Source organism: Sturnus vulgaris, chromosome 8 (genome assembly GCF_052056855.1).
Source record: "Sturnus vulgaris isolate bStuVul1 chromosome 8, bStuVul1.hap1, whole genome shotgun sequence".
NCBI lineage: Eukaryota > Metazoa > Chordata > Aves > Passeriformes > Sturnidae > Sturnus > Sturnus vulgaris.
The window spans coordinates 8,782,041-8,797,705 of record NC_142250.1 but is presented as its reverse complement, the minus strand read 5'-3'; the positions used below and the strand labels follow the sequence as shown (position 1 = coordinate 8,797,705).

Sequence of the window (15,665 nt, the reverse complement as noted above, 5' to 3'; positions counted from 1 at the left end):
CTGACAGCCTGGAATTTATGTTTTTCTTTTCCTACTATATAATCATCAGAATCAGAATTTTATTCTGAAGGTGTATATCTATATATGTAAAACAGAAGAACATTACCTAGAGGGAATGCTGTTTCCTGGATAGAGTATCTGTGAATAATATTATAAAGGAGCCAGGAGGGGACGATTAATTATTATGTTAATGCACTCATGTACAGTAATGCAAGGCTCTTTATTAAGAGTCACTAGCACTAATGTCCTGTTGCTTTCACAAATTACCCATTTGTTACTAAGAGGGTCAAATCCAAATACTGTGTGTAAGTCCTCCACATATTCCTGTGTTTTTTCTTGTACCACAGGGCACTAGTATAAGCAATTTGTTGTCATGAGGGCTGGCAGCCAGGGGAACTGTATGCCCATCTGATGTTGATGTAACAAGCAAAGCTCTGCTAGGAATTTCCATCTGCTTTTCATCCTGAATTTGCCTATGTCTAATTACTGGGCTTGGTGATGCTTAACTAAAAGTGAATGGAAACGTGTTTGCAACCGAATGTTTTTATAGGATCTCTGTGAATAGGAGGACGTTTCTGTGGGCCTGTTTTGTGTTACAAAACTTTTGCTTTCTAAAAGGCAACTTCTGAAAAGTCATTCCTTTTCTTAAATTAATTAGTTTCATTTATTCTGAAATGCCAGGATCTCTGCAATGAGTAACAAAATCAGACTGAATCACCTTTGTTATTAACATTTTGGAAGACTGTGGAATATTTTGGAGCACTTGTTGGTTATGTTGCAATTGCAGGTGGCCTGCACTTTCAAAGCTTGCTTGCAGCTGTGACCTTTATTCTCCTTTTGACATGGACTTGTGTGATGCAGGTGAACCTGCTCCCTGTCCAAAAGATGGAGTATTGTGATGAAGAGGAACGTGCTTCTACAAAGACAGCTGTGTAGTTGAATGTGCAGTGAGCAGTGTGGAATTGCTATATTGGTGATGCTTCAGTGCATTATTAGCAAAATTAAAATCTGAGAACTTGAAGAAAATTAAGGGGAACAACCAGCTCTTTGCCGAGCCTCTACCAGAGCTGAGTATTAGTGGGCTGTGTGGTGGTTATCTTGTACAGGCTAGAGGTGGCACAGACACCATGAGGTAAAGAACTTTAATCAAAGAGAGAAGATAAAGAAAGTGTTCCTTCCAAGATCGTCATGTGCTGAGTGATACCAGTCCTGGCAAAACATCTCCCAAACCTGAACTCTGGTTGCTTCTCAGACCAATAGAAGAGCACTTACTCTGTAAAGTCAGATTTTCAAATATGTTCTGTTTAAATTACATATTTTAAATATTAAGTAACAGACGCTTTCAGGTAACCTTTGGATCTAACACAGCTGCACCAGTGGAGAAAGAGCTCTGCTGTTCTCCTCTAACTCAGAGTCTCTCTGTGATCAGAAATCATAGGAAATCTACCATGGTTGCCTGTAGTAGGAAAGGACTATGTCAGTGTTTTAAGTTCAGTATTTCTGTGTTGCACTTACAAGTTTTGCATTTGAATGAAATCAAAAAGCCACCTTAAATATTCACATACACATGAATGTAGTTTTGTAAACATGAAGGATCTACATGAAATTAGACAGCAGGGCTTGATGTGACCCTTGAATCCTTTTTTATTTCTAAGCCTTCTGACACCAACTATCTAAAAATCTAAATTGAAAAGTAGGAAGTTTAGGAGCTCACAACTGGAAATATGGTTTGAGATTCAATGAAGGCTCTGTTCAATTCAGATTTTGTGTAAGAGAGAATTCAGTCCTTTTATATTGAGCAAGAGAAACAGAATTAGATCCTTCCAAAGGCTTTAAGCCCCCAAGTCTTTTACATTGAAAATGTTCATGGAAGTCAATGAGCATTTTCAGTTCCAGAGGAATGCAGGGTTAAGTCTAGAATCTACCTATTACCAAGTAGATAACATAGTAATGAATATACACAATGTTACATTGCATCCAAATATCACACTTAATTCCCCATTTTTAACACCTTACTACATGCAGTGCTTGCAGCTCTGAATAATGTTCTTACTCGGTTAGATTCATATACACTTTAAAAGGGGCAGTAACACGGCTGTACAGCTATCAGCCACAGAGCACAGTACAAATTGTAGGAATTCACAGTGTGGGCTCTATTTCTTTAAAATTCACAGTGTAGGCTCTATTTCTTTAAAATACCATGAATAATTCTACAAAACACTGCAGGATCCAGCTCTGTGAACCTCAAAGATTTCTGACTCCTTTTGGAAGCACAATTGGTCTACCTGTGTCAGTGAGGGTCAGAGTGTTTGAGCAGGAATAGGAGCTACAGACGTGTTGAATCTCACACTGTACATCACAATCTTAGTGGGTAATGGGCATGTTCTTGTCTCTTGTGCCCCAGCTAGAACACAGGTACTGTACTTTGTGATTTGCACATTTTAAGAAACTGAGATGACAACCTTCTGAAGGTGGCAAACTGCTCCGAAGCAGCGGCAGAGCTTGAAACAGTTGCAGAAAATCCCGGGAGGCCCTTGCTTTATGTGGGGCACGCAGAGAAGTTGTTTTGTCATACCAGCTCCCTCAGCACATCTATAAACTTTGCAGAAATAGCTCTTTCTTTGTTCTCATTACTGTTCACCTACCAAATGCTTGCATTTTTTTTTTATCTTGCAAGTAATTGCTATTAATCTGAATTACTGCTGCTTCATGCAATACAAAGCTGACAGAGAAAATGTTTCGACGTAGTTTTAGTTCACTACTGTTCCAATCCATTAAAGAAAAAGCAGCAAGCGCCGGGCCGTGCCGCGGCGCCGGCGCGGCCGTGAAGGGCGGGGCGCGGTGAGAGACGGGGAGGAGCTCTGAGGGGAGCGGGGGCGGGGAGCGGTGAGGGGAAGGGGGAGCTCTGAGGGGAGCGGGGGCGGGGAGCGGTGAGGGGCGGGGCTCTAAGGGGAGCGGGGGCGGGGCGCGGTGGGGGGAGCTCTGAGGGGAGCGGGGGCGGGGCGCAGTGAGGGGCGGGGCTCTGAGGGGAGCGGGGGCGGGGCGCGGTGAGGGGAAGGGGGAGCTCTGAGGGGAGCGGGGGCGGGGCTCTGGGGGGAGCGGCGGCAGGGCGTGGTGAGGGGCGGGGGGCTGTCTGTGGCCATGGCGGAGAGTGCGCAGGTACCGTTGGGCTTAGAGTGTTTTGTGTTAAATTGTCCGTGCTGAGCTGTAGCCAAGGGCTACAAGGGTGCTCGGGAGTCTGCAGCATCTCGCTTGTGACGAGAGACTGCAGCAGCTGGACTTGTTTAGTCTGGATGAGATTGAGAGGAGGTCTCATCAGTATATTTAAATGTCTCAAAGGTCAGGAGGATAGTGCCAGTCTCTTTAGTAATGCCCGGTAACAGAACGAGTAGCGATGGCTATAAACCGCAACAGAGGAATTTCCACCTCAATATGAGAAAGAATATGTTGAGGGTGGCAGAGCACTGGAACGGGCTGCGCAAGGAAGTTGTGGAGTCTCTATCTCTGGAGAGAGAGATATTTGGAGACATTCCAAACCCACCGGGATGCGTTCCTTTGTCACCTGCTCTGGGTGACCCTGTCTCGGCTGGGGGATGGATTGTATTACCTCCAGAGATCCCTGCCAACCGTAACGATTACGTGATTATGTGTAGAAAAGGGTGTTAATGTTCTGTGTGTGTGTAAATACATATATATATATATATATATATGTATATATAAAAATACACCTGTGCCACTGTCATCCCCCCAGGCTGTTAAGGGAGAGACACTGCTAGCCTCGGCGAGGTAATTCCTCCAGCAGACTCTGCGGAGTCTGGGCTAGCACAGCCCAGCCGGGTCTGTCCCTCACCCCTCTCACCTGCTGCTGCTGGGTGCCTCAGCCACCTCTGACCTCCCACCTCCTTGCCGGGTTTCACTCGGTTATGGACTCTCCTTTATAAATGCATGGTTATTTCTTGGTATGTTGGGATTGTGTGGCAAGGCTTTGGTAGCAGGGAACTACAGGAGTGATTTCTCTGAGAAGCTGCTGGAAGCTTTTCCCATGTCCATTAGAGCCAATGCCAGCCAGGACAGACCCATGGCTGGCCAAGGCTGACCTCACCAGAGACAGAGATAGCATCACTGGGATAACAGATTTAGGAGGGGGAAGAAAGAAACCATACAACAGCAATGCAAGAGAGGCAGTAGTGACAGTATAGGAGAGTGACGATCCTGCAAACTCCAAGGCCAGCAGAGAAGGAGAGGCAGGAGGTGCTCCAGGTGCCAGAGCAGATTCCCCCGCAGCCCGTGGTGACACAGCTGTGCCCCTGAGGCACATGGAGGTCACGGTGGAGCAGTTCATGGAAGACTCTCTCGTGGGAGGGACCCCATGCTGGAGCAGGGTTAGAGTATGAGGAGTCTTCCCCGTTAAGAGGCAGCAGGATCAGACACGTGATGAAATGACTGCAAGCAAACTATACCTCATTCCCCTATGCTCCTGAGGGGAGGAGGTAGAGAAAATTGGGAATGAAGTTGAGCCTGGGTAGAGAGGAGGGGTGGGGAAAAGGTGTTTTGAAATGTAGGTTTTATTTTGCATCATTCTACTGTGATATCATTGGTAATGAATTATTTTTCTGCCCAAGCTGAGACTCTCTTGCACATGACAGTAATTGGTCAGTGACCTTTCCTTGACCTCCTTTCCCCGTAAGCCTTTTGTTACGTTTCCTCTCCCCTATTTAGCTGAGGAGGGGGCTGACAGAGAGGCTCTGGTCGGCTTCTGGCATCCAGCCTGGGTCAAACCACCATAGTTGACTTTTTTGTGGTGGTAGGAGTCTCCTAAATTTTGTTTGTTGAGGGAAAGGCTTGTGGTTTCCTTTTAAAGAGCACTGAGGGAGTGGAGGCAAGCTTACACTTTCCTTCCTGCATTATCACAGTTGTTTTTCTCACCTTTCATTGCTTTAGGAAGCTGAAGTGCTCTGGAGGATTTTACAAATCCACTGTGTTTGCATTAATATTTGCTTTATTTGCTTGGTTTTGGCCTCCTCCCTGTTTTTTTCCTGTTTTCTTTTTTGACTTGGTTGACAGAAGTGGTTTCTGATAGGCAACTCATCTCATGATGCATGTCAAGAGATATAAGAATAAAATTTATTCTTCCCAAGAATGTATGAGGTGTTGCATCAACTCAGAATTCCTCCCTCAAGCCTGTCTATGTAGTTGTAGCTGCTACAAGATAATTTTCTTCTGGCTGAACTGCTTTGTTGTCTCCACTGGCTGAGAAGTTGCTGTGACTGTTCTGGGAGTGATTAAGCGCCTTCAGCCAATGTCATGGTTGTGCCTTTGTCAGTACAAAAGCTTACCATTTAGGTTTCGTTAAATAAATAAACCCTCCTCCATGTGAAATGTGTTGTTAAGTATTCTAAATGCTTTATAGAAAATATATGCATCTTTCACAGTGTGCTCCATTAGTGCTCTCCGTAAATATTTTGGCAGTTGGAGCAGTGTAACAGTGGGGTAATGCAGTCAGATCACAGTAAGAGGATACAGGGTGTGCTCTATAGGAAACAACAGGCTGTCAAAAATATAGTATACATCTGTTTGAAATGCACCACTGAAATTTTTGTAGTTTTTACTTCTTGGCTCTATAAAAATAATCTTTAGAGGAATTCAGTGAACCTTTTTTTCATGTTTTCTGTTCCTTATGTATTGAAGTTTGTTCTACACACAGTAGCTTACCTTTGTGATATTTCTGTCTGTCATTTATGATTTATTTTTATTGGAAACCCTGTGGAATTGTGTGTTTTTATGAATCACATTCTATAGTCTCAAGTTTTGGCTGAAGGTAGTTTAGCATGGACCATATGTAAGGTGTAAGAAACACTGTATTCTGGCATTGGTTTTTTATATAATTCCTTACATTTTGAGATAATTCTTTTTGATTTAAATTGAATATTTTTGTAATTTTTCTGACTTATAATGACTTTCAGCAGAAGGTCTATTAGAAAATGTGAATTCTCGTCTTAGTAAGTCTTGCTGCTGCTTTATTTTTAACCACATTTTTTTCTCATAAGTGGTCTGCAGCTGTGAAAACATCAGTAAAATGTAATGTCATCATACATTTGATCAACCATAAATCTCGATATTTGGACTGTGAAATTTTTGAAACATATGTTGTTATTAAAAGGACACTATCATGTTTATAATCGTCCTTGAAAGCTTTCTTTGCCTATAGGATTTGTCTTTTGCATTTGACACATCTCTGTATTCCCCTTTTGAAAGTAGTTGAAAGTAGTGCTGCTATTTTTATTTCCTCATTTGTTTGATGACAAAAGAAATTTTTATGATTCAAAATAGAAACTCTTGATCTTAATTTCCCATTGTTGGAGCGGGCAAGTGGGGCCTTTTAAAAACAAACAGAAACAGTGAATGTGTTTCTGTTTCTGCCTTAACTATTTATGTAGAAAGCTTCAGGATCTTCTGCCGCTACTGGAGTATTTGACATTTAACAAAATGTGTATAATAATACAAATAACAGCTTGTGTTGCTGGTGTAGTTTGGTTGGGTTTTTTCATTCCCGCTTTGATTAGAGTTGTAACTAATATACAACACTCTTCCAGGGTACATCTGCTCTGCTGTCAGCCCAGGCAGAGTAGCTGAGTTTGCTTTACATGAGCTTGTGTAAAGCTGAGTCCAGTCTGATTTTCCTGGTAGGGTGAGGACAGCAGGATCTTGGGTTCCTTACGCTTTGAGTATTTGCTACAGTTGACTAGATTCGGTAAGCTGTTCCTTTGTGTGTATATTTTTGGAAGCCATGATTTTGCAAAGCATGGTGTTATATTGTCCAAAAAATGCAAATATTATCATCAACCACTGCAGAGGGCTCATCCCAAAGGGCAAGCTTATTTTTCTTTAGGAATGCTGGTGCTCGTTTCAATTGCTGTGCTTCAAGGTTTGGCCACTTGGGAAAAGCCCTTACCAAAACTGCAGGTAGTGGAGCATTTTTCCTAGCCAGGGTTCACTCAGTATGGGTTTGGGGTTTTGAGAGTTCTTCCCCACGCTTGTAAGCACAGAGGTTTTTTGCAATTTGCTGTTTAACTATATCACTCTGCTGCTGCTATTTCCTGCTTCATGGTGTTTTGTGAACATTGGCTGAGAGATTTAGGAAGATCTTAAATGTTTTGTTTTAGAAGGTCTGGTATTTTGATTTGATGCTGTTAACAAGGGATGCCCAGACCATTTGGAGTCATGTAATGAACACCCAGAAACATATTATGCATTCAGAACAGCTAAAAAACTTCAAAGGAAAATAAAACAGTTACAAACAATGCTCTAGTAGCAGCCTGTATTTAAGTAGGCTGTCTGCTGATGGGAATGGACATTGGTAGGAGTGGTTTCAGGAGTTTTTTCCTGACACACAAAGACAGCATTACTAGAATTAACTCACCTTGAATTACCTCAGTCAGTCACTGCAGTTAACACTAAAATAAACAGTAAGTTCTTTGACACCAGTGAACGCATATAAAAATAATCTCTCGGTATTTCCAGTAGTGATTTAAGACAGCAATCAAGAGACAAAAGTAATCAATCAAAATAATTGTTAGCTTTTAGTGAGGTGTGTGTGTGTAGGTTCAGTCCAAAGAGAAACTGTCTATAAACAGAGGGTTGTTTAAATGATTTATGGACCTTCAATACTTTCTTAAATTACAGAAACATTGCTGATTTTAAGAAAATTTAAATCATGTGCTTTCTCTCCCATAGTTCCTCATCTGTCATTTGTAACAGTATTTCTTCTTATCTGATACCTGTGCTTGGTATAGTGAACAGTGGTGCCCCAACCCCATCCTTATCATAAGCATTAACAAAACCAGTAATACATTGGTGGGAATGTTGCTGTTGGGAATGTTGTTCCTGGCTCCAGGTGATGAAATGGTTCTTGGGAAGCATTCACCTTGCCCTGTAAACTCTTGTGGTTTGATATGCAGATTATGGAGCCTTATCTGCAACACTGAGATACAGCAGCTGCCTATCTCTGCAGTTTCAACTACAACTTATAAAATATTAGCATTTTGCCTTACTAACAATTATGCCCAGTAAGATGTTGACTGACTGACCAGTAATATGTATTTTACATAGTGGTGGTCACTCTAAATACTAAGGTATTCTATATATTGAACACTGTAAGAGAAAGTGAGGGAGGAGCATTAATTCAATTTCCAAAACATCAATATCAATTATTCATTTAATTCATCTCCCACAGCTTCTAAACAATCTCATGTTCAACAGGTTTCTTACACCACTTCAGGAAAGCATTTATATTTTTCATACTTACTGAAATATGTCGTTCAATAATTGTATATTAGCATGTGGTGCTATTGTTTTTTTCCCTGCAACTTCAATTACAGCAGCCTTACTGACTGTAGGAGTATTATTTTTAATGCTATGTAAATTACTGCTAATAAAAGCAAGCTAACATCATGCTTTTAACTGTGTGAATGAAGCCGTCGTTATTCCATTCCTGTTCTGATGAGGCATTGTATCTGAGACTGACTTGTTTACAGTTGGGAACAATAATTTTTCATATTGAAGTGTATATGAAAGTACTCTAGAACTTAATTAGAGAGGGGAAGAATAGTCTGTCCACTGAATGAATGTTCTTTGTTGCTCTCAGTCTTGGTTTGTCCCTCCTGGCTTTGTTTCTTCATCTAGTCCCAGGATTTCAGTACATCTTGTAGCTCTGCAGCAGCAGGGGGAGTAGTGTAGCTTTATTTGGGGGCTCTCCTTGACCAGCGCTGGAGTGAGTTGGTATCAGCTGAGAGCAGTGCTGGTCAAGCTCAAAAATCAGTATCAGGAATTCTGCTTCACTCTCCCTGTATGAGCTGGAAGCAGGATTCTGCAAGCTTTGCCATTTCCCCAGACCTGTAGATGTACGAGTGTACCTGCTACAAGCAAAGTGTGACAGGTGTTCGTGTGGTCAGGACAGTCAGACTCCCAGCAGGAGGCTGGAAGGCATTTTGGGACTGGTTCAGCTGCTTGATCAGAGCTGGGCCAGCACCCAGTGCCTGGCAGGGCTTTATCCATTTTGGTCTTGAAAGCCTGCAAGGATGGAGATTCCTCTGCCTTTCTAAGTTACCTATTCTGATGCTTAAATATTTTCATAGTGGAATTTTTTTTTCCTTATGCTGCCCCACTGTCAATCCCGTTCAACTGGAGCTCTGTCTCATGACCATTGTTCCTTGTTCCCCTGCTGTGCACCTCTCTGAAGGGGCTGCCTCATCTCACATCTCACTTTGTCATCTACATATTCTATTGTGAAACAGTTTTAGGGGATATTTTCTACTGTTTTTTTGCATTTCATAGATTTCTTACTGAAATTTCTTTTTTGTCAATGACAACACAAAATAAAATATCATCAAATATTCCTATTTTTCTAAGACCATTGTACTGTTAATTCATTCTCAGTGTGTTATCTCCTAAAACACGTATATCTTTCCTAGGAGCAGTAGTGTCGGTTCTTTGTGTATCATTCTGTTGCAACAAACATCTTGGACTTTTGTTTGGCTAGGGGAAGGAGAGAGTGTAGAGAGTAAATTTGAAAATGCAATCACATACATGGTGGAGAGCAAATAGCATAGTAATATGTGTGTATTCTCATAATATGTTTAGGAGAAAGTTAATTTTAAAATTTAATTATTGTGTATTGCAGTATTATGTTGGCCAAATTTAGATTCGTGGAATTCTTTTGCACCTTTAAACTTCTGTTGTTTTTATTTGCAAGTCAGTTTAATCTTGTGCAGCACATAATATGTGAGTGTGTTGCCATATGAATTTATGATAAAAATACTATGTTTCATGTATCTGCCCAACTCTTCTCTAGTAAGAAAGTGTTAAGATATTGTGTTAGTGCCTTATAATTACAGCTGCCTTACATTTCTTGCATTTGTTGAATTAGTTCCTTGCATACCTTCTCAATATAAAAATGTTATTTAGATACGTTAATGACATAATAAAATAAACAGTTTAAAAATTACATTCCTATATATACGTGTATGCAGGATGAAGTCCGAGATCAGGATGATGTAGGTGGAAAGAAGATTACTACTAAGACATTTCTTTCTCTTTCCCAAATTACTGCCTTGTCAGAAGAAAATCTGGAGGGAGTTGAAAAGTAAGTAGCAATGACAACAGTGCTGGGACCCATATAATAACGAAATAAAAATTGCAGACTATTTGTTAGATTTCTTTCATGGTGGTATGTCATTAGTCTTTAAATGTTCAGTTAAGTCATTGGTATTTAATATTATTCACAAAAGATGGAAGAAATACTTTTGATCTCAGATCAACTCTGGTTTACTGTTTTTCCTGTATCTTGATTTTGCTTAGACTTCTTTTTTTCCACTTGTATTTTATCTTGTTGTGGTTTCTGAATTTACAATACCTTGAAAAACACTATAAACAAAATACTAAGATGTAAATAAGAACAGGCTGATATTAAGCTTTTTCTTGTAAGTCTCACTGGGTAAGTTTTTTTTCTAAAAACATTCAAGATTCTACTTGAGATTCTAGCATGAGTTACAAAAAAAATCAAAAAGGTCTTAAAAGTTCAGCAAGGGATGGAAAGCTTAAGAAGGCATTAGTGGGTCGCCACTATGGTGTACTGGGGAAATGGGATGCAGCCAAAGACTTCTGATGTCAGGCTTTGTCTTTCCTGTACCAACAATTTCCCTTGTTATTAGTGTTCAATAGCAGCTAAATTTAGGAGGCCAGGAGTTCAACCTGAAAGTCTATATTTATATTTGCAAGGTGGGACTTCTCAGAAGTGCAAGAATTATTTAGGAGCACTTGTCTGCTAGCAGGTTCTTAGGGAATTGAAGGCCAAAGGACTGGTCTGCTTGTCTAGTTTGGGGGGTATATAAAATCCAGCTTTGTTCCTCTGAATAGGTAAACATTACTAGAAATCAGAATATTCCTGAAACATATTCTGTTCTTCCTATTCTAGGGAGAAAAGGTCTTTCTGGGATTTTTTTTTTTTTTTTAGAAAACTGGAAAGAAAATTTGTTACCGTCAAATAATAATACAAAAATTCCTTCTTTTCTTGTTTTCTCTTGCACAATAGGCCTCTTTAAATTTAGAGGAGATTGAAGCGTACAACTCATGGAGACTAAAATTTGCTTAACGACACAATTCTTTGCGCAACTTTCTTATTAAGATTAAAAAGAAAAATGCTGAAAGGTCATATGCTCTTTTAGTCTCACCTGATCACATAAGTATTTTTATATACACACTGTACAAGGGGAATGTAAAGTATATACTGCATCTGACTGGAAGGAGCACAGTTACAGGGTATTTTATGCACATTAAGCAGTTTAGCAGCAGCATTAAAATTTTGTTTACCACAGTGCATTGTGTCTATTTACAAGAGTAGTTTGAAGACCACAGCTAAGGTTAGAAAATCAGAATATATTTGATTCAATATGAGAGTTTTGAAGTCCTGCATTCCCATCTATCAGGGAGTTTTGCACTGCTGTCCATCTTCATGAGACTTGAGCCCTATGAAGAAAGAAAAAGCAGGGAGGGTAACTATAAAATTGAACTGCCCCATCATTTCACAGTCATGTACAGATACTGTTGTTAGTGACATACCTTACAGAGTATTGAAAAGATGAGCACTGGCATTGTTAGTAGAATCAGAGAAAATCTAAATCCCTGAGAAGCTCTGATTATGAAAACACAGAGTTGGCAGAAGCTTCAGAGAGAGAGGATATGGACTATTTCAAATCTTGGAAAGTTCAGCTGGCCACATTCCATTTCTATTCCAGGACACAGTTAAGTGTTTTTAACCAACTTGCATATGTGCAGCCGTACAAATTTGTCATGCAGAACAAAGGAATACATGTTCTAAACAAAACTGATTGGATTATATGCTTTATTCTGTTAGCAATTGAGGCTTTAATTAAAGAAAGAAACTCATCTCATTTGACAGTCTATCTGTACCATGTCCATGAAACCCCTGAAAAATCTAATGGCTGCGATCAGTAAGTCTAGGATTAATGTCCTTCTTAGAAAGGAATGAGAAAGCAGCAGGGCTTGAGAAGACCTTGCTTTTTTACAGGGGACTAGAAACTGTGATCACTGGCACCTGTATCCTCAGCTGTAGTCAAGAATCCAAGGATTGCTTTAATGTAAAACTTAACTACCTGAGACGGCCGAAGCTATACTGGAAGAATTAACCCAGTTCTAGCCTCAGTCCCCTCTCTTCATGTGGCAAAAAGCACGCAGCTGTTATAAAAGGAGTAACTAATTCTATGTTTGGATAGAATAGGCATAAATGTGTCAGCAACAGTATGGCCTTCTATAAGGGAGTGTATTTTTTCATAAATTTTGAGTTAAAGTAAGTGGAAAAATTTTCATTATGTGCCAATAAAATGGGGTAAGGCTCTTTTGTTTTGACCATTATGGAAGTGTAATTTAATCTTCTAAATATTTTAGCTACTTTCAGTAATTATATATTATAGTATTTACATGAATTTTCAAATCTAATTTTTATCAGAGGCCACATGAAAAATAATCTTGAAATGGAAACAAGATCTTATTACTACTGTAAAATTACCTAAATCAGGGTGAAAGCATGATAGTGAAAGGTGGAAACTAGTTGTGTCGTTTCATCCTACAAACCAATTCTTTATGAAACACTCTTTTTCTCTGGAATTTTCAATGTATTTCTCTTTGGTGCTGTAATGCTCTAATTTTTGTTCTTTTGTTAGTCATATCTTAACACTTCAAGGGTGTCTGCTGAAACCTGCAAGTAATTGTTTACTTTTTGATATGTCCTCTGATCATAAATGTAGTTAGGAATTGATGTAGCTAAATTCAAGAAATTATATACATATGCACAAATGAATAATATAGCAACTAAACAAGTGTTATAGATTTAATTGCATGCAGACCAAGTAAGACTTTGGAATCTGTAATTTATTTTTTAATTTCGTTATTTTACTCTGCAATTTTTTTAGGAAGATGGAAGAATTTCTGAATCTTACACAACTTAAGACATCTTTGAAAGAAGCTATTTTACTAGATTATTATACTGCAGGATTTTGGTGGGCTAAAGAAATGAACTTCAGTCTTATCCAGCTCTCAGGATTCATGGATCTATTAAATTTTGCCTTGGAGAACCTCAGCAGTAAGTATAATTAAGACTAATAAAATAAATATCTAAAGTGGAAGGCAAGAATGTTTCCAGTCATTTTAATAAAGTCATATTTAATTGCAAATAATTGTGAAATTATTTATTTTCCTCTTGAATTGGTATGTTGGTATGTTAGACCTTGTGCATGAAAATAATTCTTACTGGCAGATACCAAGTCTTTTGAGTAGAATATTCCTTGTTCTTTGTTTGTACAGTATGTGGTACAAATAGGCCAGGTCCTGAGGAGACCTTTTCTTTGCTATGGTAAAATAAATAATTACAGTAGAGTGAGAGCAAGGTGCTCCTAAATTCCAGTTCCAGCTTTCTCAGTGACTGACTCCCTGTAGCCTTGGGAACATTTCTCTGCTATTTGAGATATTCAGTACATCCTGTAGTATTACAGCAGGTGAATTACATTTTTTTATTCTTGGAGGTCAACTCTCAGCTTTCTATATAGCAAATGCTGTACTTCTGGAACAGAATGTATGTTAACTAAGGACTGATGAGAGAAGTAAACTGGCGTTGCTGCTGAAGATGAAAAATGACAATGAAGGAACTGTAGCTCCTGTGGCTACGAGGAAATTTGCCACAAAACTTAGTCTAGTGGGAATGAAATAGCCAGAAAAAAAATGGTAGCACTGTCCTTTGAAACCTTCTTTGTCAGAGATTCTAATGCTTCCTTAACATTCACTTTGAAGGTGATTATGTTGAGAAGAGTCCATCCCAGAGGAAGAGTGAAAGGACTCAGCAGTTTGATTCAAAAGACAAGGCGAATCTTTAAAATCAAGCTCATAATAATTATTATACTCTTTCACTGTAATTTAGTTCAAGGGCCTTTCTGACATGGAATTTTGACAGAATACGTACATGCTTTCTGATCCTTGGAATGCCATTTGTCCTTCCTGTTTCCAATGAGAAAGTATCTTAACATATGCTAGCGATATTACTATAACAATGGAGCAGAATGGAAACCCATCAGAAATTAGTTTTATGAGACCATGTAATACATGTGTACATGACAGGCTGGTAGCACAACCAGTTATTAAAGCTGACTGACATTTTTCGGAAACGTCATCTTAGTTGCATAAAGCTTTGCCAAACTTTTAACTCTTTAAGCTGAAATTTTCCATGGCCCTGTCTGCTTGTGGTGAATTTTTATATATAAAATTGCAACTGAACCAGTTCAGTGGGCTTGCAGACAAAGACTGTGGGAAAAAGAACCTATTTTGTGTCTTTTCTTTTAACAGGTATAATGCCACAGTGCTTTGAGATAAAGGTTTGGCAAACAAATGTTGTGAATTTGATTTTTTGCTGTCCTGTGAAAATCCATTTGGATGGCATTTAGTTGGCTAAGATAGATTTGATGTCTAGAGAAAGAAAATGTCGTTTTTAAATGCTTGCAGGAAACTTCTTATATTTGCTTCACAGCCCAGGGCTGAGATGAATTTTCTTGTAATTACCAAATGTTTCAACTAAAAGCAAAATTCTAGTGTCTTCTATATTAATGATCCTTTCTTTTCCTTTCTCTGCCCTGGACCCAGTCAGCCTGGAGAATTAAGCTGACTTGGCCATAATAGCAAGAGTAGCATTGAGCAGGAGGAACGGATTTAGAGGAGGAGAGTAGTGGAAATGCATTTAAGGCTGGTAAAGCGGCAAGGAAACTGAAGGCCTTTCTTGATGGGGAGTCAGAATGAGTTATATGATTTGATTCTCTTCTATCCATTGAGGCTAAAGTGCTCCTTATCTCATGGAAATGCTGCATGAGTCTTCTTGAGACAGGTGGTAGGGACTGAAAATGAGATGTGCAGACAAGAGAAAATTTACATAAGTTGGCAACAGACTCAGGGCCTGAGTGATACTGTTATGTGCCTTTACTTCCCTACAAAGGGTGGTATTTCTGTTTCTGTTGCTTTTCCTATGGCTTCTATTTCCTCTGCCTTTTATGGTTATTTATATTGTGCTGCCTCTCTTACTGAAAAGTGAGGTAAAATTTTCAAGCCTTTGAATTCTGTACTAAAGGGCAAAATGATAAAAGAACAGAAGTCTTCTAACTATTTTAATTTGTTTTCTGTACAAAAGAGCCAAGGAGTGTATCAGTAGAGACATAAAATGAGGAAAATGAATCTATTTCACCACTGTTGGATATTCCCCCATTTTTTTCTGTTGATTTTTTTAGACGTAAAATGAAAAAATAAATTGTATTTGAAGCCTTTATTTATTTTTTTAACTTCCCGTGGTTCTAGTGATAGCAGACACTCTGCAAATCAGAAAGATGAATTCTTTCCTATAAAATATAGGTTCAGCAAGCACTGATACATTTCAGATTGTCCTTTGTCAGGATAGTTATCAAACAGAATTTAAATTTTAATTCCAACCTGTTTTGGCATTTGGTTTTGATTTCCAGGATAAAAATGTAAAGTAATTATCTTGTTTGGAAGGATGCAGAAATGTCTCCAAGTTTGATGATACATGCAGGGTCTTATGCATATTCATGTTTAATCTA

The 15,665-nt window shown here is 39.1% G+C and overlaps 1 protein-coding gene across 9 annotated transcripts in view; it reads left to right on the top strand.

The window, feature by feature from the left end:
• Nucleotides 1–3,110: 3,110 nt before the first annotated feature.
• Nucleotides 3,111–15,665, top strand: part of CABCOCO1 (ciliary associated calcium binding coiled-coil 1) — a 50,702-nt gene continuing 38,147 nt past the window's right edge. For 6 of the 9 annotated variants that reach the window (XM_088168796.1, XM_014882353.2, XM_088168795.1 and 3 more), the window contains exons 1-3: nt 3,111–3,159; nt 10,029–10,141; nt 12,987–13,156. In XM_088168796.1, the coding sequence (XP_088024922.1) occupies nt 3,142–3,159; nt 10,029–10,141; nt 12,987–13,156 (301 nt within the window). In that variant the 5' untranslated portion in view covers nt 3,111–3,141. Of the gene's footprint in view, nt 3,160–6,593; nt 6,752–10,028; nt 10,142–12,986; nt 13,157–15,665 lie in introns of those variants that run through there. The other 3 variants (XM_088168792.1, XM_088168793.1, XM_088168791.1) reach the window with 3 other exon arrangements.